Source organism: Sarcophilus harrisii, chromosome 6, assembly GCF_902635505.1.
Source record: "Sarcophilus harrisii chromosome 6, mSarHar1.11, whole genome shotgun sequence".
Taxonomy (NCBI): domain Eukaryota; kingdom Metazoa; phylum Chordata; class Mammalia; order Dasyuromorphia; family Dasyuridae; genus Sarcophilus; species Sarcophilus harrisii.
This window is the reverse complement of record NC_045431.1, coordinates 201,109,630-201,135,713: the sequence shown is the minus strand read 5'-3', so window position 1 is coordinate 201,135,713 and position 26,084 is coordinate 201,109,630. Positions and strand designations below refer to the sequence as shown.

General features: G+C 38.5%; 1 protein-coding gene across 1 annotated transcript in view; it reads left to right on the top strand.

Annotated features, from left to right (window-relative positions):
• Window positions 1–213: 213 nt before the first annotated feature.
• The window catches only part of TRIM66 (tripartite motif containing 66), a 69,083-nt gene continuing 43,212 nt past the window's right edge, over window positions 214–26,084 (top strand). Inside the window, exons 1-8 of the mRNA XM_031941558.1 lie at window positions 214–364; window positions 1,582–1,685; window positions 8,785–8,932; window positions 16,354–16,486; window positions 17,124–17,240; window positions 18,021–18,135; window positions 20,214–20,360; window positions 23,028–23,145. Of these exons, the coding sequence (XP_031797418.1) occupies window positions 1,677–1,685; window positions 8,785–8,932; window positions 16,354–16,486; window positions 17,124–17,240; window positions 18,021–18,135; window positions 20,214–20,360; window positions 23,028–23,145 (787 nt within the window). The 5' untranslated portion in view covers window positions 214–364; window positions 1,582–1,676. The remainder of the gene's footprint in view (window positions 365–1,581; window positions 1,686–8,784; window positions 8,933–16,353; window positions 16,487–17,123; window positions 17,241–18,020; window positions 18,136–20,213; window positions 20,361–23,027; window positions 23,146–26,084) is intronic.

Sequence of the window (26,084 nt, the reverse complement as noted above, 5' to 3'; positions counted from 1 at the left end):
CTTTTGCACATTCTTCTAGGTACTCATTTCATAGGGTTATTGCCTCTTGCTAACAACAGGATGCCAAGTCAGTTTTCAGGTACTTAAAAGATAATTGTGAGATGGGAAGATAATTTAGAATCCCCACATCCCCTCTCTACCTCACCATCTCTCCAAAATGTACAGATAGGGCAAGTGACAAAAGATGAGAATTCTGGGGAAAGGCTTAGCAAGCTGGAAAATATTGATTGCAGTGACATCATCTGTATATTTGTATTACCCAGGTTTTCTCTATTTCCTATTATCATGGAGAGCTGGATATAAATGACATTGGAGCTAATCTCTTGAAGAGAATAGTCAGAGAAGAATTGCTCTGTCTCATCAGGTGGGTTTCTTGTTGTTCCATGTGGGTTTGAAGGAGTTTTCTTTCCCTGAATTCTTGGAGTCACCTTAATTGTCATTCTTGATCCCTGTCCCTTTCATTATAAAGTCCTTTTCATCACATTGGCCATCAAGGGTTTGAAGTCCCTGTTAAGGTCTGTTCTGTGACCACGAAAGTGGCTATGAAATAATATTTATCACATTATATCAGCCTTAAGTGCTATGTAAATAAATGCTAACTATTACTTGTAGTTGGAATCAAGGTCAGGGGGGCGGAAATTATTGTCAACTGCCAGAGCTAAATTCTCTCTTTGACTTTGTGCCAAATACAAGCTCCTGATGTCCTACAATTTTGTATGGCATTCTGGTAATTTTTAGATGCACAGAAGTTAATGTAGTGAGCCTGAAATGCTCTCTCTTTTCCAAGAGAATCAAGTTATTATTATTTATTATATATTTATCAATCAATGGGAATCATTATCTGACTTGTTACCAGTACTTTCTAGAAGCACTATGAATGACACTGTTGATGCCCCATAGCTCAAGGACATGAAAGTACCCCAGAAAATACTGCGGACCATTACATCTTAGCTGACCTGTCCCCAAGGTGTCCTGCTGACTCAGCCTAGAAAGGTGCTGTTCGCAGGGAGTGACAGTGAAATTGTTCATGGAATTTTAAAGTCAGGCTCTTGGCCCAGAGTTCATAGCACAGGAATGATCTTGCCTCTTTTTAGGTTCTCCCTACTCTACTTTAAACTCTCTGAGGAAAGAAATATAAGAAGCAGTGTGGTATGGTGATCAAAGCACTGGACTTCAGAAAGACCTGGGTTCAAATTCTGATTCTATTGTTTACCAGCTCTGCAACTTTGAACAAGTTCCTTTCCCTTTTGTGGGTCTTAGTTTCACCTGTAACTTAATGGAATTGGGACTGCATTTTGGCTGTTCCTACTAAATCTAAATCCAGGGATTTAGTCCTGCTATTTTTCTCCCTAGGTGCTGGACTTTGCAGAAATTTTGTACAAGGAAGTCATTCTGAAATTCCTTCCACTGGCTGGCTTGTTACCAGTCACTATAGGTGAATAGTGCTGACCCGCTCTTGCCTTTCTGCAGGAATAAGAGTTCCCATTCAGCTTGTAGACACAATATAAAAAACCTCTGTGTTTTTGCCTTATTTGTGACCTGGTGCACTGCCTTGACTTTTTCTATTTTTCCTTTACTCAGGAATCACCTCCTGCTCTGTCTGCCTATGGACCTGCATTACCAGAGATGTAGCTGAAAATTCCTTTCTCCAGAGTTTCTCTACTACATATCCCATTATGGCTAGGGTAAGTGGGGATCCATGGGAAAATAATAACAGTTGTTTTATGTAAGGTACATCTTACAGTTTACACAATTTTATTGTATCTAAATTCATCTCAAAAACTTTGAGGTTAGTGGGGCCAGCATTATGATCCCCATTTGGGAGATGAGTACATTGAGGTTCAAAAAGATTAAGCAGTTTGCTTAAGACCATGCAGCTAGTAAAGGCAGAGCTAAAATTCAAATCTGTGTTTTCTGATCCTTAATCCTAGGCCACTTTGCCTACTCATATATTTCAGAAAGTTTATGAGACTCTGTTCATCATATCTAAGGTCACTTAAACATGTGTAAGCCAAAGCATGATATCCAAGTGACTGGTGAGCATATTCCCATACTTGTCCAAGGGATAGTAATTGTATAGTCTGCCTTTGTAGTTGGAGGTCCTTTGGGGACAATATTAAGGCATTTCCTTTATTGCCTTGTCAATTCTTGTATCTAATTTGCTTTTCTAACTCATGAAATTCTCATACCCAAGAATATTAGTGTTGGATTTTTGATTTCCCTCATGGAAGCTCATTTACCCATCTGACCAAACCCACGACCCCATTCATCTTGCTTGTCTCTACCAATTTCCTTTCCCTGTTGTTGTTGGAACTATTAAATTGACCTGAAATGTACTAATATGTCTGCTGCCTCATTTTTCACTATTGAATTTCTTATTTTGGATTTACAGTCTCTTCATTTGTTTTCTTTTGTATGTTTATTAGATTCTCAGACACTGAAATAGTCATTTAGCAAGTAAGATGTTAAAAAATTTGCATAGGCTTAAAGACCCATATTGCAAAGACAAAATTTGGATAATAAGATTTTAAATAATAGTAGACATTTATCATCTAACATTATTTAATAGTTACATAAAAATCAGTAACTTAAAAAAAGAAATGGCCGTATTTGTGCTACATAGATTGCATAGCCTGTTTCTTTAAAACAACATAGGTGGATTTTGTAGCTTGGTAAATGGAACTTACCAAATGGGAAAATAAGCCTCCTAGATGATTCTCTATCACTAACTCAGACGTCACTAAAATGGGTCTAAGTGTGACTGAGTCACTTGCCTTTAGTTACATAGTTAACAACAACAATAAGGTACTCTTTATTTGCCAGGCACTATGTTAAGTGCTTTACAATTTACAACTCTAGGAGACAGATGTTATTATTATCTTCATAGAGGTTAAGTGGCTTGTCTTAAGTTTACATAGCTAGTATGTGTCTGAGACCCCATTTGAATTCAAGTCTTCCTGGCTCCAGTTCTGATACTCTATTCATAAGTGTCAGAAGGATTTGGATCTATTTTCCAAATGGAATATATTCATTGTTCTCTTTACTACACTTTGTTTTCTCTCCGGAATCTTCTTCAGTTTTGCCATATGGCTTTTGTCTTGAAAGACATCTCTCTTGGAGCATCAGAAGCCTAGTCTTTTTTGGGCTCTGTGTATTATTCATATTCATGGGATATTAATTTTCATTCCAGGATTCAATAAGAATAAGAAAGTCAAGGTGCAACAGGTTAGAAAATGAGTGATGAAACACCCACTTCTTCCTTTTAATATATATATATATACACACACATACTTTAATTCTTCAGAGGGAATCATCTGAAACAGAAGGGTAACCATCACTGGAGCTCCAGCTCTTCATGTTGGTCTTGTTACTCAAACAGAGCACTTTGGGTTATAAATAGAAAAATTTTTTTTTTTTTTTTACGAGAGCAAAAATTCGTGTTTATCCTCTCTGGTGCTTTTGCATTTTGGTTGATGGCCATCTCTATTTATTACAAAAGTTAAGTGATTTTTACCAAGTTTAATCTGGAAAACAAATGGTTGGTCTAAGAGCTGACTAGAACTGGTCAGCCCAAAAAACTTCTCAAGGATATCCTAGGTTGTACTACCAAATAATGCTATAACCTGAGTATCCAAATGAGGGAGGTGATAGTCCTTTTGTACTGTATCCTGGTCAAACTTCATTTAGATGATTGTCTTGTGGTCATGAGAGCTGATGAGATCATTGAAGGATTATAAAGAGGGAAGAGTAAGAAGGTCTAGATCAGAAATTTGGACAAATACCCATCAAATAGGGGAGACATAAGTAGCCTATGTGGATGAATGTTCATAAAAGAGAGTAGCACAGAAGGCTGTCAGCAGGGTCAAATGGATCAAGGAGTAAGGGTGAAGACTGAAAAAAAAATCAGATTTTTTGGTGAACAAATCATTGGTAACTTTGGAGAGAGCAGTGCTGTCAAGTGATGGTATTGAAGCCAAATTGCAAAGGTGAAATTGTGTGAGAGGAGAGGAAGTGAAGGTAGTGAATGTGTATGGCTTTTTTTTTCTGAGGAGTTGAGAAAGAGAGGACAGATGTAGGACAGTAATTTGAGGGATATGGTCAAGTAACGATTTTTTAAGGATTTGAGAGATTTAAAGGCAATAGGGAAGAGCTAGTAGCTAGGGAGAGGGTAAATATTTTTAGCAAGGGAGAAGGGTTGATTGAGACTATGATATCCTGGAAAAGAAAGATGGGCTAGCCTTGACAAGGAAAAAGGCCATTTCATTGTTAGAGTCTGAGGGAAAAGGAGGAGAGAAGAAGAAAATTTGAGATTAAAAAGGACAACAGGGACCTCATACTGAAGGGCCTTAATTTTGTCAGGAAAGCAAGAGGAAACATCCTCAGAGAATGGAGGAAGAGTGGGGTGTTTGGGGGGGAAAATGTTTTGGAAAAGCTTTTGTAGGAGTTGAGATAAGGCATTAATTAGGAAGGAATGAAAGGATTGTCTTGCTACAGTTAGGACACATTTAAAATCACATAATCTGTATTAATAATGTACTTTGGTAAGAAGAAAGAACCAGTTGGCACAATTGTGCTTGCCTCTTTCTCCATTCAGCAGGATTTGAGGAGGAATGGAGGATGTAGATGGTGGTAGTAATCCAGAATTGAGGTTTGGCAAGTGATGAGAAGCAGTAGAATAAAGGAGAAGAGAAGATGGTACACCGTGAATTAGCTAATTATAGAGACAAGATTGGTGATGGAGAGAAGTAAAATTAGAGCCAGACAAATGACCTAAGGGTAGTAAGAGGTTAAAAGGGGAGAGCTCTACAAAAATGGAGTAGGCTACCTCAAAAGTTGTGGGTTTCCTTTCTCAGGAGGCTTCAGACAGAGGTCAGAAATGACTTATTGAGAATGTTGGACAAAAAGTTCTTGACCAAGTAGCAGTTGGACTAGATGTGACTCCTGAAGTTCTTCCCAACTCTGAAGTTCTATTATTCTGAGGTTTTTCTTTCCAGATGTCAATCTTGCAAGCTGACATAACTTTATACCTAGTTTGTCCTTCTTGTGCTAACTACTCACATTGGGAAATGGTCTCTGACAGACAGTTATCAGCTGTTGATTCTTCTCTTTCCAATCTTTCTGTGGTTGATGGTCTTCTATTCAGTTCTTGCTTTAAGGGGAAAAGTTAGGACAAAATAATGTGGTTTTTGGCACATCCAAATTCTTCTATGGTATTCCCCCATATCATATGGCATAGTTACTCCCTTCTGAATATTGTCCAGTTTATCAGTATCCTTGTTAAAATGTGGTTCCCCAGCTATAGACACAGCCTGATTAAGGTGAGTGCATTGAGATTGTCCTCCTGTGTTTTGAGCATTGTGCCACTTTTAATGCAGCACACAAGCCTATTAATCTTTTTGTGTTTTTGTTCTTATTGATTTCTGTTGAATTTCCAGGCCATTTATAAACTCCTCTCCCACAATATTTTTTTTTCAGAAAACTGGTATTTTAGCCATTTTGTAATATTAAGTTCATTTTTTGAAGTAGGACTTTACATTTATCATGCTTATATTTCATTTTCTTCTATTTGGATAATCATTCTAAAATGTTGGAATAATTTTGGATGCTGATTGTCTGCTGTAGGCAGTCTTTTTAGCTTTACATAATTCTGAAATTTTGTTGAGTGTTCCATTTCTGCCTTTTTCCAAATCTGGGGTTAAAATGTTAAGTAGCATAGAGTGAAGGTCTGATCTTCAGTGGGCATTCCACAAGATCGTATGCCCTGTTGACATTGATCAGTTTAGTCTACTAGCTTTGAGTCTACCATATTGGAATGATAGTTGGCTCACTTCTTTTTATTTCCTTTATGTGGTTAACATAAGATTCTTGTATTTAGAGCCAGAAGGAAACGTAAGAGGTCTCTGGCCCTAATTCTTCATTTTGCAGATGAGGAAACTGGGGCAGAAGTCAAAGTGACACACAGGTCATGACAGGAAGTATTTGAACCTATGTCTAAGACAGAGTTCTTCAGAATTCCCATCATTTGTATTTCAGAAACCAGTTTTTCCTTATTGATCAGAAACAGATCTAAAATAGCAGCTCCTCATTATTGCTTCACTTTTTGAAGTATGAAATGATCACTGACAGTTCAAGAATTTTTTAAGCTCCTTTGCTTTTGTCATAAGGGGAGTTCCCAAAAGTGTCAAAGGAAGTGGAAACCTTCTTTTGCCCTATCCTTACAATACATGCCTCTGTTTCCCAACTAAGGGTTATTTCCTCAGTTGGGAAAATCCTCCTTGTTTCTTTTCTCCTTATGTCAAGTGGTCTGTAGTCAACTCTCCCAATAATGTCATCTCCACTTATAATCCTGACAATTTATTCATTTGCTAATGTTTTATTCATATTTATTCAGATGTTTTTTCCTTGTGCTTCTGATTACCTTATGTGAATATATACTCTTAATCTACAATGCTATGTACCTAAATACATAGGTCTTTATATCTTATCCCCTTACATCTTTTGACTTTTTAAATTTTTTTTTAGAAGTGATATCATTTCAGAGCCACATTCTAACCAATGTACTAGGAAGTATATATCCATGGATCTCAATTTTTATATGAGGTAAAATTTACCTTTTTATATTAAGAATTTTTTTTAAGTATACTTTTCTCTCAGGAAGATTTAAGAAAATTTCACATATTTATCCTTCTTTGTGGTGGAAATTCAATACATATCTCCCTCCATGATGGTCTAAGGCCAGAAATTTCATGTTTTATCTTTATGTTGTTTTTAATATTTGCAGGCCAGGGAATTCAGATATATTTGTGGGGAGCACTCTCAGGTTACCTATGTACTTTTACACTTGCGATTGCTTTTTGCCTGAGAAATTTTTACATGACTGCAGGTATATAAAATAGATATATAAATCAAACATTTACTGATAATAAGTTATAATTTTGTGACCTCTCCCCATTCAGTTATTAGACACAGACATTCCCCCCCCAATACACATACAATACACATATATAAAGCCATACTTTAAGAAGCTGGGAGCTAGAGGATAGACTTTAGATTATTATTTTCACCTTGAAGATTTTGACTCTGAGTCAGAAACAAAGACTAGACATTAGAAAAATGTTGCATCTTTCCTCTAATCTTTATTACATGGCCCTACAGATGCCAAAGGGATTTTCCTAAAGGATAGGTCTGATCACTTCCATTTCCTACTCATCAAACTAGCTCCCTGAGACCAAAGAAGTACTTTTCTGTTTAGTGTTAAAACCTTTATAAAGCCTGCCTCCAGCCTCCCTTTGTAGCCTCATTACATTTGAATCCCATCACGCATTACTCAGTCTATTCAAGTTGTCCTCTAGGTTCTTCATCCAGAATAACACTTCTTCTCCCACTTCCATGCTTTTGAATAGAGTGTTCCCCATGTTTGGAGCACTATTGCCCCTCACCTCTGCTTTTTAGAATCTATAGTTTCTTTCAAAGCTCAGATCAGGAAGCCTTTCTTAATATTCTCATCTTCTGGTACCTGTTTCTCTGCAAAGAAAGAATTAAATTGCGTTTATTTTGCATGTATATTTTCTATATACTTTTACGTGTACATGCCATGTCCCCATGAAGACTGTAAGCTCCTTAAAGGCAGGTACTGTTTAATTCCCGCCTTTTGTATCCCCAGCATCTCTCACAGTGCCTAGCATACACATACACTTAATAAATGCTTTGTGATTGCTTGAGAAACAGCCCATGGTAGAGGATGGAAAAGCTCCTCAGTCAGGAACCCTGGTCCTGGAACTGAAGGGCAGTGTGATCAAACCCTGAGCTATTGAGTATTGAGAAATACCCGGCTAACGACCCTCTAAGACAATGGAATCCCTCCACCAATGTACCCTGCCGACCAAGGGCAGAGAGCTTGTGCGTTGCCCTTCTCAATGTCAGTTTATGCTTCACTTTTTATTTATTGAATGAATGAATAAAAGATTACTGAGCTGAACTTTGCTCTATTCTAGAAAGAATTGGTGTGTTTTGGTTTCCGTGGGTTGGATTTGATCATTTTTCTTCCACCAGTTATACAGATGCTGAGACCCATATACTCTAATCAGCCTTCTCCCCAGGAAATGCTGCCCATCCATAGTGTCAGTGGCAGACCCCCAAACCCTAAAGCCTTTTGCAGACAGTCCCCATGCTATACAGGCAGACTAGACACCGCTATAGCAGCCTAGAGGTGGACAGCCACAATGATAAGGCCCTCCCGGTCACAGTCGCAGTAGACTTTCTAAGGTGTCACCCTAAATCTATAGCCTTATAATCCATAATATGCTAATGACCCCGTGGTACAGACAGCCCCAGTCTTTCAGTACCTCGCTTCTGCTCCTGCCGGGAGCAATACAGCCGCTGCCCCACAGCTTCCCACAGATGCCCAGCGCTGCCTCCCGGACACTACCAGGCACGACACAGCCAGCTCGGGAGCTCGGGCAGCCACGGCCCCACCGCAACTCTCTGGGAACTCCTGACACGGGTCTGCCCTGAGGCAACACCCGAGCAAGGATCCACCTGCCTCCTGCTGGGCCCTTCTGGGGCGCCTGGGCTCCCATCACACAGCCCCGCCTCCTTGGTCCAAGATGGCTCTTTGTTAATTAATGTACTTCCAACTAGTAGAGGACCCTGCAGACTCCGCGTTTGGTCTCTTCAGAGGGAACATTGTAGCTGTTCTTTGGAGACAGACACTTGTAATTATGTGGCTATTTAATTGCATTGTTTCCTTTCCTCTCCTCCCCAACCTCTTCCCCCCCTATTTAGAGCTGCTCCGAGTGCAAGGAGAAGAGGCCAGCACACATTCTCTGCACCTACTGCAACCGCTGGCTGTGCAGCTCTTGCACGGAGGAACACCGCCATGCCAAGGACCTGGCCGACCATTTTCTTTCCCTGGCGCAGAAGGGATCTTCAGGTATTAAAGCTCAATCTGCCCCACTGCCCCGCCCAGCGGTGACTGACCTAGTGACCCAAGGCCCTTTCCCTACAATCCTGTGTTGGAGAGACGTTTACCAGCTGTGTGATCTCTCTGTGGTTTGGTTTCCCCATTTGTACAATTTTGATAATAATAGCATCTCCCTGTTGGGCTTGTTGTGAAGATCAAATGAGTTAATATGTAAAGCACTTTGCAAACCTTACAGCTCTATATAAATGCTTGCTATTTGTAGAATATCTTATTTGTACATTTAAAGTTTGCAAAGTCTTTTTTTCCCCCACAAAGATCTCTTTGAATAAGTTACTACAGGTATCATTAGGTTTATTTTCAGATGAGCAAAGGAGGCTTCTGAAACATTATCTGAGGCAGTATTTGAACCCTGATCCTAGGGCCAGCCAGCACTATCATCACCACCCTACAAATTCCCCAGAGGCGTGGCAGTGTGTGGTTAATGGAATGTGGTCCAGGGTCTTCTCCTTGTGGTTAGGCCTCTCAGGGTCCATTGAATGAAAGACATCTTCTTTACCACTTGCCTGGCATAAATTATTCTTCTCACAGGGGGAAACAGGCTGTGGTTCTTTCCATGTTTGTAAATTTAATGACTGTCCCTTGCTGGGCAACCACTCCCTAAGCCCCATTGCTGGGGTTAGGCAACTACTCCTCAAAGATTAATCTTAACAAATAGATGTGTGAAGTACTGCTCTTGGGCTCACAGCACCCCCTTTTTTCCTTTATTTTTAATGCACATTTCTTTATGAATCATGTTGGGAGAGAAAAATCAGAACAAAAGAAGCAGGGGAGAGAAAAAAACACCAGAAAAGAGAAGTGAACATGGCATGTGTTGATTTATATTCAATCTCCATAGATCACTTTCTGGATGCAGATGGCATTTTCTATCTAAAGTCTATTGGGATTGCCTTGGATCATTGAGCCCCTGAGAACAACCAAGTCTTTCACAGTTGATCACTGCACATTTTTGCTGTTATTGTGTACAATGTATTCCTGCTTCTGCTTGTTTTGCTCAGTATCAGTTCATGTAAATCTTTTCAGGCCTTTCTAAAATCAGCTTGTTCATCATTTTTTAATAGAATAACAATATTCTATTACTTTCATATACTATAACTTGTTCATCCATTCCCCAGTTGGTGGATATTTACTCATTTTCCAATTCTTTGCTACCACAAAAAGGGCTGCTACAAACATTTTTGCACATGGGGCCTTTTCCCCTTTTTTATGATTTCCTTGGGATACTGACCCAGTAGTGACACTACTAGGTCAAAAGGTACATACAGTTTTATAGCCCTTTGGGCATAGCTCTAGATTGCTCTCTAGAATGGTTGGATCATTTCACTGCTCTACCACCAATGCATTAGTGTCTCAATTTTCCCACCATCCCTTCCAATACTTATCATTATCTTTTCTGTCATCTTAGCCAATTTGAGAGGTAAGAGATAGTACCTCAAAGTTGTTTTAATTTGTATTTCTCTAATCAATAGTGATTTAGAACATTTTCATATGACTATAGATAGCTTTAATTTCTTCATCTGAAAATTGTTCATATTCTGTGACCATTTATCAATTAAGGAATGACTTGTATTCTTATACATTTGACATAGTTCTTTTTATATTTTAGAAATGAGACCTTTATCAGAAACACTGGCTGTAAAATTTTTTCTCCAGCTTTTAATATTATTTCTGTTGGTTTTGTTTGTGTAAAACCTTTTTAATTTAATCAAAGTTGTTCATTTTGCTTTCATAATGTTCTCAAGTTCTTCATAAAGTCCACCCTTCTCCAAAGATCTGATAAGCAAATTATCCTTTCTCTTAATTGGCTTATGGTATCACTCTTTATGCCCAAATTAAGTACCCATTTTAACCTTATTTTGATATAGGGTATGAGATGTAGGTCTGTCCCAAATTTCTGACATATAATTTTCCAGTTTTCTCAGCAATTTTTGTCAGATAGTGAGTTCTTATCTCAGAAGCTGGAGTTTGGGGATTTATCAAACACCAGATTACTATAGGCCTTGATTATTGTGTCATGTGTATCTAATCTATTCCACTGATCCAATCTATTTCTTAGCCAGTATTAAATGGTTTTGATGATTGCTGCTTTATAATATAGTTTTAGGTCTGGCACTGCTAAGCCCCCATCCTTTGTATTTTTTTCATTAATTTTGTTGATATTCTTTACCTTTTATTCTTCCAGATAAATTTTGTTATTATTTTTTCTAGTTTTGTAAGATAATTTTTTGTCAGTTTGATTGGTATGGCACTGAACAAGTAGACCAATTTAGGCAGATTTGTCATTTTTATTATGTTAACTTGGCCTATATATGTGCAATTGATACAGTTGTTTAGATCTGACTTTATTTTTATAAGGAGTGTTTTGTAATTGTATTCATATAATTCTTGGATTTGTCTTGGCAACTTGACATCGAAATGTTTTATTTTATGCACAGTTACTTAAATGGAATTTCTCTTTCTAGCTTTTGCTGCTGGACTTTGTCAGTATTATATAGAAAGATAGCATCCCTTTCTTGAGAAGAATTGATGTAATATGTAAACTCCATCAGAAATGTTGTATTTGGAGATGTAGCCTCCTTTCTTTTCTTGAACCTCTTAGGTGTATTCCTGAGGGAGAGTTTAAAAACCCTATAATGTTAGAACTGAATGAAACTTTCTAAAAAGCAGCCGTGGAACAAACACACTGAATTTGGAGTCAGAGAACCCATTTTCAAGTCTTAATCTGACTAGCTGCATGTCTTGGGCAAAGCATTTGGATTTTTCTCTACTTCAGTTTGTTCCCTTGTGATCTTGGGGCAGGGTTATTAGTGCTGATAAACTTCACTGAGTTGTTTTGAAGATAAGCAATGTTTGTTATTTGTTTGACAATATATGTGAAAGGACTTTAAATGTTAGATACTATAATTGTGAAGGAATTAGGGCCTCAGCAAATAGCACAGGGTTTTGCAATAAGTAATGGTAGAAGGTCAGTCCTGGTTTGGAGATCATGGACTAGGAGAGCTCTAGACGTTCTCTCTACCAGGAGTATCAAATAAACAGAAACAGATCCCTGCTGGCCACATAGTGACCTAGAAAACCACAGATCAGCATTATCTATGTTGTATTGTATTTTTACTTATTTTAAAAATACATTTCCTTATTACTTTTTTTTTTTTTTTTTTTTTGAGGCAAAGGGGGATTAAGTGACTTGCTCAGGGTCATACAGCTAGAAAGTGTGAAGTGTCTGAGACCAGATTTGAAGTCAGGTTCCTCCTGACTTCAGGGCTGGTTTGCTATCCACTGTGCTACCTAGCTGCATTTTAATTTACATTTTACATTTTAATTACATTTTAATCTGACTCCACCACTCTCCAGAGTTTTTCAGTGAGGAATAGAACATCTCTGATCTAAATAAGCCCCTTCATTTTAAAAACAAGGAAGCTGAGGCCTAGAGATGTTGACAGTGAGCAGCCAAGGATTCTCTCCATAGCACCATAACTATTTGTGCAAAGTGACTTTCATTTTTGCCTATTTCTAGGAGTGAGAGTGGTTGCAACAATGACTGGCCACCAAAAATGTTTTTCCTCTGATGTACCATTATTGCAATTTTCCTGGCTAGCTTAATCCTGACCTTTATTTATTTTGTTATGGTTCAGTTGTGTCCAACTCTACCTGACCCCTTGGATTTTATTCATGGGGTTTTCTTGGCAAAGATATAGAAGTGGTTTGCCATTTCCTTCTGCAGTGTATTGCCATTTTACAGGTGAATGAGGAATTGAGGCAAATGGGTTAAGTGACTTGCCTAGGGTCATTAGTTAAGTGTCTGAGGTCAGATTTGATGTTCTAGTCACTGCATCCTTGCTAACCATAATCCTGATTGCTTCTCTCCATGTACTAGATAATAAACTATGTCCTATGGAGATGATCCTTTTAGATTTGAACATCCTTGAAGTCAGGGACTGCCATTTTCTGCTCTGTATCTTCTGTAACCAGCATAGCACCTGCACACAGTAGTTGTTTAATAAATATCTATCAAATTGAATTTGTTGTTGAACTTTTTTTTGATTCACATAATATCCAGTGAAAAGCATGATGTACATGGGTTCATAGTAAATGCTTTTGAGATCCTTGAAGGTGAATGAAATGCTTGATTACTTTTCTTGCCAAGGGGAGGGCCCTACTCTGTCTTGCCCCAGTGGGACCAAGTCCTACTCCTATTGAATCTTTTTTGACCTATGAGAATAGTTCTAGGTATGATCACCCATAAAAGCATTGCCAGCTGTCCACATGGTCAAATAAATGACCTTTGTTAAAGAAAGAGTTTTGTGTCTATAGGAGTTCAACTCAGCTAATTGGTATAATTGGGCTATTGCAGTTATGGAGGAATATCACTAAGCTATTGCTTTGACCTTGTTTGACCTTGGAAGATAGTATGATTCTTGAAGAAGACAGAAATAAACATATTGTCTGCAGAACAGTGACATTCCCAGAGCTAAAAAAAAAAAAAAAGACCTTAGAGAACATCTAATTCAATCCCTATGCTGTAGTCCAGTTTACTTGGATAATAAAAATAGCAGAGGCAAGTAACTTAACGTAGACCTGCCTGGAAGGTAGGCTGGGAGGCAGCTTGCTGCCAAAGCTGTTTGCAGGAAAAGGAAGGAAGCACAGCTAAGATTTTGTGGTTTCCTTTTGTATCTTTGTCATGAAGTTTGAGACACCATTGTACAAGTCATAGAGGCTTCTGTGGTTTTCTTGTCTTATATGTTGGTGTACAGACCACAGGAGAAATCGGCTTTCTTTTTCTTCTCTTTTCAGCCCCAGAAGAAAATATTTGTTTTTTCTCTATCTCCTGGCATTTGTATAGCTATTTCAAAAAAGAATTGGTATTATCTTTAAGCAGCTGCAAACTACGAAGTTCTCAGCATAGCTGTGATAGTGTGACTGTGAAGTTGTGTGAAAGAAAGCTGGATTTGGAATTAGATGACTTAAGTTTGAAGACTGCCTTTGTTACCCCTATGTTTGTTGATGTCAGGGCAGGGAATGTTTGGCTCTCTTAATTCAGTGTCTGGCACACTATTATGGTTTATTATCCCTTTAATTCTCATTCTAAAATTCATTATCATCCTGCAAAATAATAACTAGTACACAATGTTTTATAATTTGAATCTTTAACATATGTCATCTTGTTTGATCTTCATACTGTTGTTGGTCAGGTCACTCTTATTTTAGAATAGATGGGGAAGAAGAGGTTCAGACAAAAGTATCTTATGCAAGATGACATGTGCAGTGAATGCAAAAACCCAAGTCTTTGACCCAAAATTCCATGCTCACTTTTCATGGCATGTGTAGTCTCTCTTGTGTTGTCATTTTGTCAACAAGAGATACTTTGCTCTCTTTGCCTATACGACTTTGTTAGGGACAAGTAAATGGCCAACTATCATTTTCCTTTTTTTGTGAATACAGGCTGACAACATGTGCTTTCCTCTTCTTGGATGTACATATATATATATATATATATATATACACACACATATGTATACATACATGCAGATGTATACATATTCTCTTTAGAATTGGAATGCAAGTTCCCAGAGAGCAGGGCATTGCTAATAAAATAGCATCCCTGTTTTAATTTTTATCTTTGTATTCTCAAGACAGTGCCTAAGTGCCACAGTGCCACAGTGCCTAAGCACATAGTAAAGAAATATTATTAAATGATTGTGGATTGATAAAGTAGAATGTTTTTCCTTCATCAGCCGCAATGATTATTTAAAATCCATTAAAATGATTGTGTAATATCTGTAATTCCCACTTCACATACTTACTAACCACATGGTCCTGGACAAGTCAGTGGACCTTTCTGTTCCTCAGATTCCTTATTCATAAAACGGGGCTGGCCTTGATGGCTTCTCAGGTCTCTTCTAGTTCTGAATTTATAATTTTCTGTTTTTCATCAATATCTGTGGGACCAGTAAGAGTTTTTGAACTAATGGACAGAGGGATGGAGATTAATTGCCTTCTCAGACATAGGATGTATTTGGGAGTTGAACTGAATTCTCCTTGACCTCTCCTGGTCGACACAAATTTCTCCTAAAACTGCTCCATCTTCTGTTTCCCTAGTTGACACCAATCTCCCTTGAGCCACTGAGTCATTAGTCCTCCTCACCCTGACTTTTCCATTATTTTTCTCTACATTGAGCCTAAGGGGAGGTGGCGTGGTATTTTGTAGAAAGGTAGCCAGATTTGAGGTCAGTTTCTAATTCTGTGTGACCTTGAGCTAATGTTTTAACTTCTCCATACCTTTGGTTTGACTAGATGATCTCTTAAGGTTCCTTATAATGTTCTCCTATATGCCTATAGATTCCTTTGTGCCTATGCTCACTCTAACATTAACTATATACCTCCTAAATTCTTCATCACTTACCTTCTCTCCATCCTAAGACCTACTCACCTTGACTTTTACCTTCCTCTCCACTATATATTTCTAATTCACCTGTCACCTATTTCCTTATTCCATATACTTATCTCTAACTCTCCTTCTTTTCCTAACTCTCTATCATTCACATTAACCTCTAAATCTCTCCTATATCCACCTCTTCATTACACATACTCCTCTGCTTTTAGAGAGGTTTGCATTATTTATTCATTTACCTAACAATTTCATTCAGTGTTTGTCATTGTTTGTCATTAGTACTTCTGTTTGTTTTCCTCTTTCTGATTTTGTTGTTGTTGTTGTTAACTGTTATATGAAATGTAAATAGGTTTCTAATAGATATTTTCTGATTACATCATTGATTGTACCTGGTCCTGTATGAGGAACTGTCCAAGATTTCAAAAATTGAAGACTACTTACTTTTTTTTCCCCCAAGAGTTTGAATGTCTCCTGGGATAACTTTCACTGCTTGGAAGGTGAGCTAGCATATGTCAAAATTGTGTAAAAATAAACTGCAATCCATGGGCTTCTCCATAGTCATGGGTAGAAATCGCAGGAAATCTTGACAGTTTGAGGTAATTTTTGTTTGAATTTAGAGGATACTTTTCTCATTATATGGCAATAAATGTTGTCTTTACTTCTTTTGAAGCTCAATTTGGTTTCTTCCTGGGTGTACCTTTTCTATTCTGCCTTACAATTTGACCTATTCTTCCCATGTGTCATATACAAGCGTCCTAGCCATGTTTTCCAGGAGGAGTAGGACCCATATTTCCCTAATTCTTCCCTGAACTTCACTGTTCTAGTGGTGAAGAAACTTTTGTCTTCCTTTTTTCCCCTTTTTGGGAGCAGTTCTCTTCCCTCAAGCTCTAAGATTCTGGTTTGACTTTTGCAAGTTTCTTCATGTCGCTGAGCATGGGTACTTTTCACTGGTTAAGGCAGTTCTCTCTTTCTTCTCTTGTAGGAATGGACAGTGGGTCCAGTGATTCTTCCTCGTACTGCCCATTGCATGGTCAAGAGGTTCTCAAGTTGTTCTGCGAGACCTGTGATGTCCTCACATGCCATAGCTGCCTGATGATTGACCACAAAGATCACAGGTATTGATGAAAATGACACTGGACTCCTTAGGCAATCACTCTCAATTTTTTTTTTTTATTAAGACCAGGGAGTAACAAGCAATATAAATCTTCATATTATATAACTTCACATTTTATTTTCTCTATCACAACAGCTATTAGGAACATATACATAAAGAGTATAGAATCCATTAAATCATATAGTGTTGAAGCTAAAAATACCCCTCTAGATCATTTGGTTAGACTTCCCATTTTGTGGTTGAGGAAACAAAGTCCCATATAGATTGAGGGACTTGACCAAGGCCACACAGTTTCTCAATTCCCAATCTAAGTATCTTTCCATTTTACTATCCTGCCCCACCTTCAAATGGATTGATTAACATTTAGCCTCTTCCCCCTAAAGCAGTCTTCTGGTAGAGAACTGAAAATGATTACAAGAGAGTAAAGAGAAGAAAGAAAAAAATTGAAGCAAAGGACTTGGATGATCCTAAATCAAAGCATTAGGCTTTGAATACTCTTTGCTAGAACATCCTGGGAAATAAGGAAATACCTATAATCTGAGGAGAAATGAATCTAAGGGATACCCAAAAGGCATTTTTTCTTTCTTCAGATGCACTGTGGGGCATTCTACAATTCCCTAAGAGTCTCTTTTATTCAGGTGCAGACATGTAGAAGAGGTTTTGCAAAACCAAAGAATGCTTCTGGAAAGTGTGACCACTCAAGTGGAGCATAAGAAAACTGGGTTGCAGGCGTCTGCTAAACAGATTGAAGACAGGTACCGTTTTTTTGTTCATCCCATTTTAGCTTTAATGGAAGTGGTAGAACATTTCAAGTCACTATTTTCAGTTCATCTAACCCTAAATCCATAGGTCCTCAGAATTCATGCTTATCCAAAGGAAAAAGAATCAATGAATAGTATAGACCAGAAATTGGGTAGAATTTCAGTGAATCTGGATCTACTGTTGTACATATGTGTATTCTCACAGACTTTGTCTACACCAGACTTTCTTATCAGTTATGAAGTTAGAGGCTCTGATGGTGGGCAGCCTCTATCTCCCTCTTTTCTTCATGTCATTGTCCATGTAATTCACAGTTAGATCCCAACTTTAAAGAGATATTTATCTTCCTATGCAGCAACAACCTCATCATAATTCACATGTATGTAGCATTTCAAGGTACTTACCTCAGTAAAGTTTTCCACCATTTCCTCCTCATATCCTGAAGATGATCCTGAGTGGTCCTGGGCTCTTCCCAGGCCAGAAACACTGAGTACAAGGGACAGACTGTCTGTGATCCAAGGACTAATCCAGATTGGCATTATTATGTTGGCCACAACATGAGGAATACTTTCTACCCTGGAAATAGAACAGTGGCCATGAGTTTTCTCACTAAAGGAAACTCTTGAGTTGTTCTCTAATTTCCCACGAGGCAGGCGGCACAGTCTGTAAATTTTAGCATTTAATTTCTCTTGACTGATCCTTTGACAACTGATAGATGCCCAGGGAGAAACAAGAGATTTGAAGCACATTGTGCTATGCTTTGTTCTCCTTTGCAGGCTATTTGAAGTCAAGCATCTTCACAGGAAAGTGGAAAACCAGATCAAAATGGCCAAGATGGTTCTGATGAATGAATTAAACAAACAAGCCAATGGACTTTTGGAACAGCTGGAGGTATGTGTAGGGTGAAGATGATATGAGGGGCTGTCATCCCTGATGCATCTGCCTTCTGCTAATGATCACACTAATTCACATGCTTTATATACCTCCTTTATAATGTTTACTAATATTTGTACTTAAAAAATATCATCTCATTGGAAAATGAAGCTATGATTGGTCATAGGATCATAGATTTAGTTCTGGAAGCGACATTCAAGACCATCTAATCCAATGCCTTCATTTTATGGAGGAAAAAATTTAGGTGCATAGAAATTAAGGCTAATACATCTAGTTAGTGTCGGAGGGAGTATTTGTTCTTAAGTCATCCTGATTCCAAGTCCATGGTTTATTCACTGTGCCATTCTGATATAACCAGAACCTACTAACCCATAGAACCTGGATTCGAATCCAAGTCTTTTGATTATAAAGTTAGTGATTTATCCACTGCATTGTATTATTCATTTGGGGAAGAGAAGGGGTTAAAATGGCCCTTGTAAGTCTCCTTGAGGCTCCCTGTATTGTTTGGGAAACAAACATTTCAAATTTGAAATTATTAGAGAACAATTATAAATGTGACCCTGTGACGTTACGGTTGACAAATTGTGTGGGTCAAAAGAATCTGGAGAATAGCTGGCTATGAAGCTTTGGAGGAGGTGATTTTAAAGCTATATATAAAGGACATACTTGATATCACTGCTGTAGAGGTATTAGAAAGTCTTTGTCATGTAGATGAAGGCAGGAATCACTGAAATGTTTGCAGAAAATGACTTGTCTCAATTGGAGCTTCCATAAAAGGAGTAGGGAGAGAGATGTGGGCCTTTAGCTTCTATACTGATTCATTCTATAAAAACAGAATTGGGTTGTGGAGATGATGCATGTTTCTACATAGGTTTTGTTTTCTCATAGACATGGTTCTTGTAGGGCTAGTAGACATCTGAAACTCAATATGTCTAAAACATTATCTTTCCCCACACCCTCTCTTCCTCCTTTCCTGCTACACTAGAGGAAAATACTCTCCTCCCAGTCCCTCAGGCTCAAAACCTAAGGATCATCTTGGACTCATCCCTAGTTCTTCTCCTCATCCAAGTTGTTGCCAATTCCTGTCAGTTCCATCTTGGCAACATCTCTCCAATAGATCCTTTTCTCTCCTCTGATACTATCTCCACTTTGGTGAAGGTCCTTATCACCCCCTCCTGCATTATTGCAGTAGCTGATAGTGGATCTGTCATCCTCAAGTCTCTCCCCACTGCAGTCCTTGCTCCATTCAGCCACCAAATGATTTCCCTAAAACTCAAATCTGATCATGCTACCCTTGCTACTCCATAAATCTCAATACCTCCCTATTGCCTTTAGGAGCAAATATGAAATGCTCTGGTTGGCATTCAAAGTTTTTAATAACTTAGTGCCCTCCTGCCTGTCCAGCCTTCTTAGGACTCCATCCCTGTCACGTCCTCTTCACTCCAGGGACATTGGCCTTCTGGCTGCTGTATGAACAAGACACTCCATCTTAGCTCTGGACATGTTTTCTGGCTGTCTCCTGGAGAGTGGAGATGCTTTCTCTCCTCTTTTCTGACTGCTGTACCCCCCCCAGTTTCCTTTTAAATTCCAACTAAAATCCTTTCTTTTATTAGCGTCTTCTTCAACCTCTCTTAATTCCACTACATCCCTTCTGTTAATTATTTTCTATTTGCTTTATACAAATTTGTTCGCATACTGTCTTCCCCATTAGATTTTAAGCTCCTTGCAGGTAGGGGCTGTCTTTTGTCTCTTTTTTGTATTCCCCACCTCTTATTACTCACAATAAATACTTAATAAATGCATCTACAGGAGGACATTTATTAAACACTAAGTCCAAACCATATGCAAGGTATTGGAGATAAAAATAACAAGAATGAAACAATCCTTACTCTCAAGGAGCTTATGGTCTGACATAGATAACTTATATTCTCTCATTCCTACTCTTCTTCCTTTTGGTACATACCCTCATCTCTGAACATTTGCCCTTTCCTTGTTTACTCTGCACATCAATTGTTTGTCAGTAATACTGGAATGCAACTCAATTATCTGCTGTCTGTTTTCTCTTTTAATGCCAGGGACTCACTAATGAAAGGAAGCAGAAACTGGAGCAGCAATTGCAAAGTATCATGGTCTTAAATCGCCAGTTTGAGCATGTGCAGAACTTTATCAACTGGGCAGTCTGCAGCAAGAACAGCATCCCCTTTCTCTTCAGCAAAGAACTGGTAAGGGAGCCTCTGCCCTTGCCCCTGTCCCAGGCTCTAAGAATCCCACTTCTCCTATTCATTTTAATTCTATCTTCTGGGTTCAAACAAAGCAAATCTAGTCCTAGCCACTGAGCTATCTGAAGGCCCTGATTATGTCCGCATGTGGAGACTGTGCTGTTCTTGTTCATTTCCAGCTTTCTGAACATCATTTTCTTCATCAAAGGGCTTCTAATGCCTAGCCCAGTGTTTTCCTCACTATGCCACACTGCCTCTACTGGTTTCCTGGGAAGTTTGAGACTAGAGAGTTATTACAAATTTAAGGAATTTGGGGGATATACAAGTGTGGGCATATGTGGCAGCCTTTCCAAGAAGTCCTTCAAGTCTTTTCATCACTACTTAGCTAACTTTCTTTATCCATCCCTGGACAAAACAGGATGTCCCACTGCCCTGCTGGTTACAGTGCTTGACTACTCGCTGGAGCCCTCAAAATGGACTGCTTGTAAAAAAACTGATTATCAGGATAGTCTTACTGCTCACTTTAGCTAGTCCAGATCACCCACAGATTGACTTTCACATCCTAGCTTCTTCTCACTACCAGCCCCAGTCCAAATTAGAACTTGCCTGGTCCACCAAAGTGGCATGTTCTCTGTTGGACCCCCTTGGCTTTTGATGGAAACTGCTTTCAGCATGCTAACATGATGCCCAGTCTGGTGTTTCTCTGACATTCTAGCCATAACACTTCCTGAAACCAGATTTGGAGGACAAGGTCCAAGAGAGGCTTTTCTTATCCCTCTTTACTCAAGCCTTTTTCAAGCTTTCTTCAGCCCTATTTGACTGTCTCTGCTTTTCTTTTGTCACTCTGTTACCTTGGCTGTATAGTATTCACTAATCATATTTCCAGGCCTTATTGCTTTCTCAGTACTATGACAAACAATATATTTAAAAACCAATTACACTGTGATTATTCTGATTGCAGGAAATCTCCATATTTCTTGTGGAGGAATTAATTTTTTCTGAAACAGAGCAAAAATGGGAGATTTATGGTACACAGCAAAGAGAAGCCAGAGGAGACTTTTGAAAAAATGAAAAAAAAATAGAGAAGTGGAATATCAATCCATAATCCCTGAGTCTTTGCATCTTGTGTGATGATTTCAGATCAGAAAAGATATTTCTTCAAACATTTCTGCTGAGGCAGAAACCCTTTATTCTGAGCAAGGATTCTAGAATCATAGAAATTAGCACTGAAAAGGACCTTGGAGGTCATCTAGCTTTACTTCTTTATTTTACAAGAATGAGGTTGTAGCCTGGAGATAGGAACACACTTGCCCAGGATCACACAGTAAATTTATACTCAGACTGAAGAATCACAAACTTTTCATGTTGGGAGCAGGCCAACCATCTATCCCAAGCCTTCAGAATCTCCCCTATGAGAAATTTCATAAGTGGTCATCCAACATTTGTTTGAAGACTTCCAATGAAGGGGAACTTGGAATCCCCTGAGTAGTAGGTGTTAGGGCAGTTTTTTCCCCTTGAGGCAGTTGGGTTTAAGTGAATTGCCCAGGGTCACACAGCTAGGAAGTGTTAAGTGTTTGAGACTAGATTTGAACTCAGGTTCTCCTGACTATAGGGCTGGTGCTCTATCCACTGCACCATCTAGCTGTCCTGGATTTCTTTATATCAAACCTACATTGTCTTCTATTTGTTAACATTCCTTTGTTTCATTTTCCCCTAGGAATTAAAGTAAAGTTTCTTAACTTATAGTTTGCATATTTGGTTTCTTCTTTTCTTGAAAAGTGAAACAGCTTTCTGACCTTTTGGGTCAAGGACAGAGGATAGAGTGGATGGAGAACTGACTTTGGAGCAAGGAAGAACTGGGTTCAAGTCCTGCCTCTGACACATATTGGCTCTAGAATGCCATACAAGTCACTTAACTTCTCATGTTTTAGGCAGCTTTAAGACCGTAGGTTGAAGAGAAGGTAGAAAAAGCCCCTCACCTGGACTTCCCCACCCTGATAACATCACAGGTTTAGTCCTTGTGCTCCCCCTCCCACCCTGTGATGCCTTCTTGTTCTCCACAGTCATGCAAAGATCTCTGACTTTAACTCAACAATCAGAGCCCCAGGAAAACTCACCAAAGAAAAGTCAGTATCTCACTTTCTTCCCACTTATTTTGGCATTAGCACTTTATTCATCAGTTTTGTTCTATCTTTTCCTCTTTTTTAGGATTTTATCCTAAAAACTTTTTATTCTTTCTGGGCCAACTTAATGCGTAGAATTTTAGTTCATAGATCCTATTTAACTTTTCTTTTCTTTTCTTTTCTTTTTTTTTTAAGGCTTTATTGATTCTTTTTATGTTGCAGTTATTGCCTAGTCCCCCTGTTATCTCCTCAGTTCCCAGAGAATGCTCACTTGTAACAAAACTCCCAAAATGTCAGACCAACATATGGGCCATGTCTGACAGTTCTCTGTGTATGTGCGCTTTTCTAAGCAGATTCAATTTATTTCCTGATTGGTTATCTTTCCTCCAGATCTTAAGAGTTCAATACTTTTGCTTTGCTCTTGCATTTGCGTCCTAATTAGTCAAAGCAATGAACTTCCTTTTGTGATCCAGGACTCTCATGAAAGTTGAGGATATTCATTTGTGTCTGTGATGCTTATGAAAATGACCCTCTGGTTTTTTGTCAGATTGTATTTCAGATGCAGCGTTTGCTGGAAGCAAGTTGTAACACAGATGCTGGTCCCCCGTGGAAGATCAGGTTTACCTGGGAGCCTTCCTTCTGGACAAAGCAGCTGGCAACTTTAGGTCAGTCAGAAGGAGACAAATTTTGTGAAGAATGTCTTTGTGCCCCATTAAAGCAACTTTTCTCTCTCATTGACCTCTAACAGTTGATCAATTCACCAGTGGGGCATTGCTCATAAAAAAAGGACCCTTGATTTGGCCTAAGAGTCAGAAAGTTTCTAAAACACTATGACTAAAAATAGTCAAAAAGTCTCTTTTTGAGTTGATGGATTCCTTATTCAAAATACTCAATGGAATCTGAATATTCTTTTGGCACCCTGGACCATTTTGGTCTCAAAATCCCACTAGAAACCAGAAAGCAACTTGGTTCTCCCCGTGAATGACATAACTCATTCTCTCTCTCTCTCCCTCTCCCTCTCTCTCTCTCTCTCTCTCTCTCTCTCTCTCTCTCTCTCTCTCTCATACACACACACACATATACATATATACACACTAATATAGCCTGTTTACAAAAAGGCACAAATATTTACAAATGGGCAGAAGGGTTTTGCCAGGATTTAAAGTTCTTCCATCATTTCCCTATCAGCAATTTTAATATGGAACCATAGGCTTGTGTTTATAAAATTTTGGAAAAAGTTTTCAAACTTTTACTAAAACCTTGATGTTTTTCTTTATTCAGAAATTAATGGAAGATATTTTAGGTTAGGTCATTTTTTTTCTTTTTTAAAGAATTTGATCTTGAATTTTTGTTGTTTTTTTAGATGCCTGGGTAGATTCAGGGTAGTGAATTGCTTGGATAAGCTATGGGGTATGATAATGATTTTGGAAGACCTATTCTGAATTTTTCCCTTTTTAGATATGTGGGGATAGGCATGGAAACAGGGAGCTCTTGGGTGGTACAAATTAGGAAAAATTATCTGACATTGGTTGGCTCAACATATAGTGCTACTGATCTAAAAGCCTCTACTTGGAATTCTGGCTTAGAGGATAGGCTGTTTGTTTTAAAGACAGATTGTTCATTCAAAGAAAAATAAAAATCATGAACTTTTAAAAAGGCATCCTAGTACAGTGGAGGAAGTGCTATTTTTTGAGTTGGGTACATGTATTTAAGTTCCACTCTGCCATTTTCCACTTGTGCCATCTTGGGCAAATTATTTAACCTCTTCAGATTCTAATTTTCAAATCTATAAAATGAAGAGGTTGAACATAGCAGTCTAAGTACCTTTGAACTCTAAATCTGTGATTTAGTGACAATCTAAGAACATATTTATGTAGGTGTATGCATATGAACACATGCATAAGTACACATGCATGTACCTATTGCACAATAGGTACATGCATGTGTGTGCAAAATATTTGTCTATATGAGTGTGTGTCTGTGTACACAGGTGTGCATGCATGTATGTGTGTGATTGTTTTTGTGCATTTGCAGCACAATAAGAGCTGCCGTGAGCTTTAGAGGGTATTTTGTCTGATTCATACCTGAGCAAGAATCCCTTCTCCAGCAGCCTTAATGAGAAGCCATCTGGCTTTTGCCTGGAGATCATCAGAAGACTTATGGAGGACATGACCATTGCCCACATAGCTTGAAGGATTCTCATAAAGAAGAGTTAGATTTCTTCTGGGTAATTTGTTTAGATGTAGGAACCCAAAATAGTAAGTCAGAGTTAATGGGAGGCAGATTTCTATTCCATAAAGGAAGAACTTTCTAACCAATGAAATGAGCTACTCAGCAATTAGTAAGCTTCCATTTTTTCTGGAGTCATTTAAGGAGAGGCTGAATGAGTGTTGTAGAGAGAATTCCTACATGGCAGGTCAGACTAGGTGACTTCAAAGGTTCCATCAAGATTTAAGGTGGTCTATGATTATGGGATTATGGATTTATCTCTCATATTGCTTACATGGCTAACATACAGACTGAATTAAAGCTTAGATTAACAAAAAAACAATTTCTGAACTTGTCTTATCCCATATGCACAAATTCAAATGACTTGTTTTATTCTTGAGACTTTGATACCAGGCTGGCTGTAAAATATGTTAATCTATACAGTTCTAATTTTATCTAAATTGAAGATTATCTTATAAAGCAAGCAAACAAATTGCATACTTTCCTGAAACAGATTTCAAATTGGTAACTTTGGGCCTTCTAAGCAGCACTTTGGGAGTTGAGCTACATCAAAAGCAGCTGTCAGATAAGTTTTCCTGGCTTGTACCATACCAGTTTTCCTTGTCATATTCTTTTGATCTTTGTCTTTTCAGTCACTTCAAAGAAAAAGATATTAAAGACAAAGTTACCAAAGTAATCCCCCATTAATAGTTTTAATATTATAGATTACATTGGTCTAGCACCTTCCAAACTTCCTCTCCCCTGACTTGGGTTCCCAGAGAGTTCATGCTACCATCAAGTTCTCGGTTTTTACCCTGTGAGTGCTAGCCATATGAGCACTACCAGTAGGCTTCCTTTTGACAATCACCAAGTGAACAAAATGATTTTGGAGAAAAGCCACTGACCATGATGATATGGAGTTACAGTAGAAGAGATAAATCTTTGCCCTCTTAAGCTCAGGCCACATTCTTCCACAAATGCACAAGGTCCTTGGGATTAGGAGGATTGAATTTATATGAGGCGCATGTGTAGGATGCAGGTGTGTCAGAGGAAACTCACGAGTCCTGAGACTTAGCATTTCTTTGCCTTCTTCTGCGGTCTTTATTTACACAGTTGTCTTGGGTGCAGTGTCTCTACTGGACATACTACTCAGCTGAACCGTTCTGTGGCTGGCTCACTTTGAAGTTGCTCCCTGGATTGGACTGTGGTGTGGGTTTCTGCTTCTGACCCTCTTGCTGGTTGGATATCTCCCCTTCAAAGCCACATGGCCATAGGGCTAGGAAGGAGAGACAAATTACTTCATTCTTTTCTTTGAGGGGAAAACTTTCAGTTTTCAATCTCTCCCACATTTCAGCTGTATTAAAATGTAGAGGTCCCAGGGGCATGGCTTATTTGT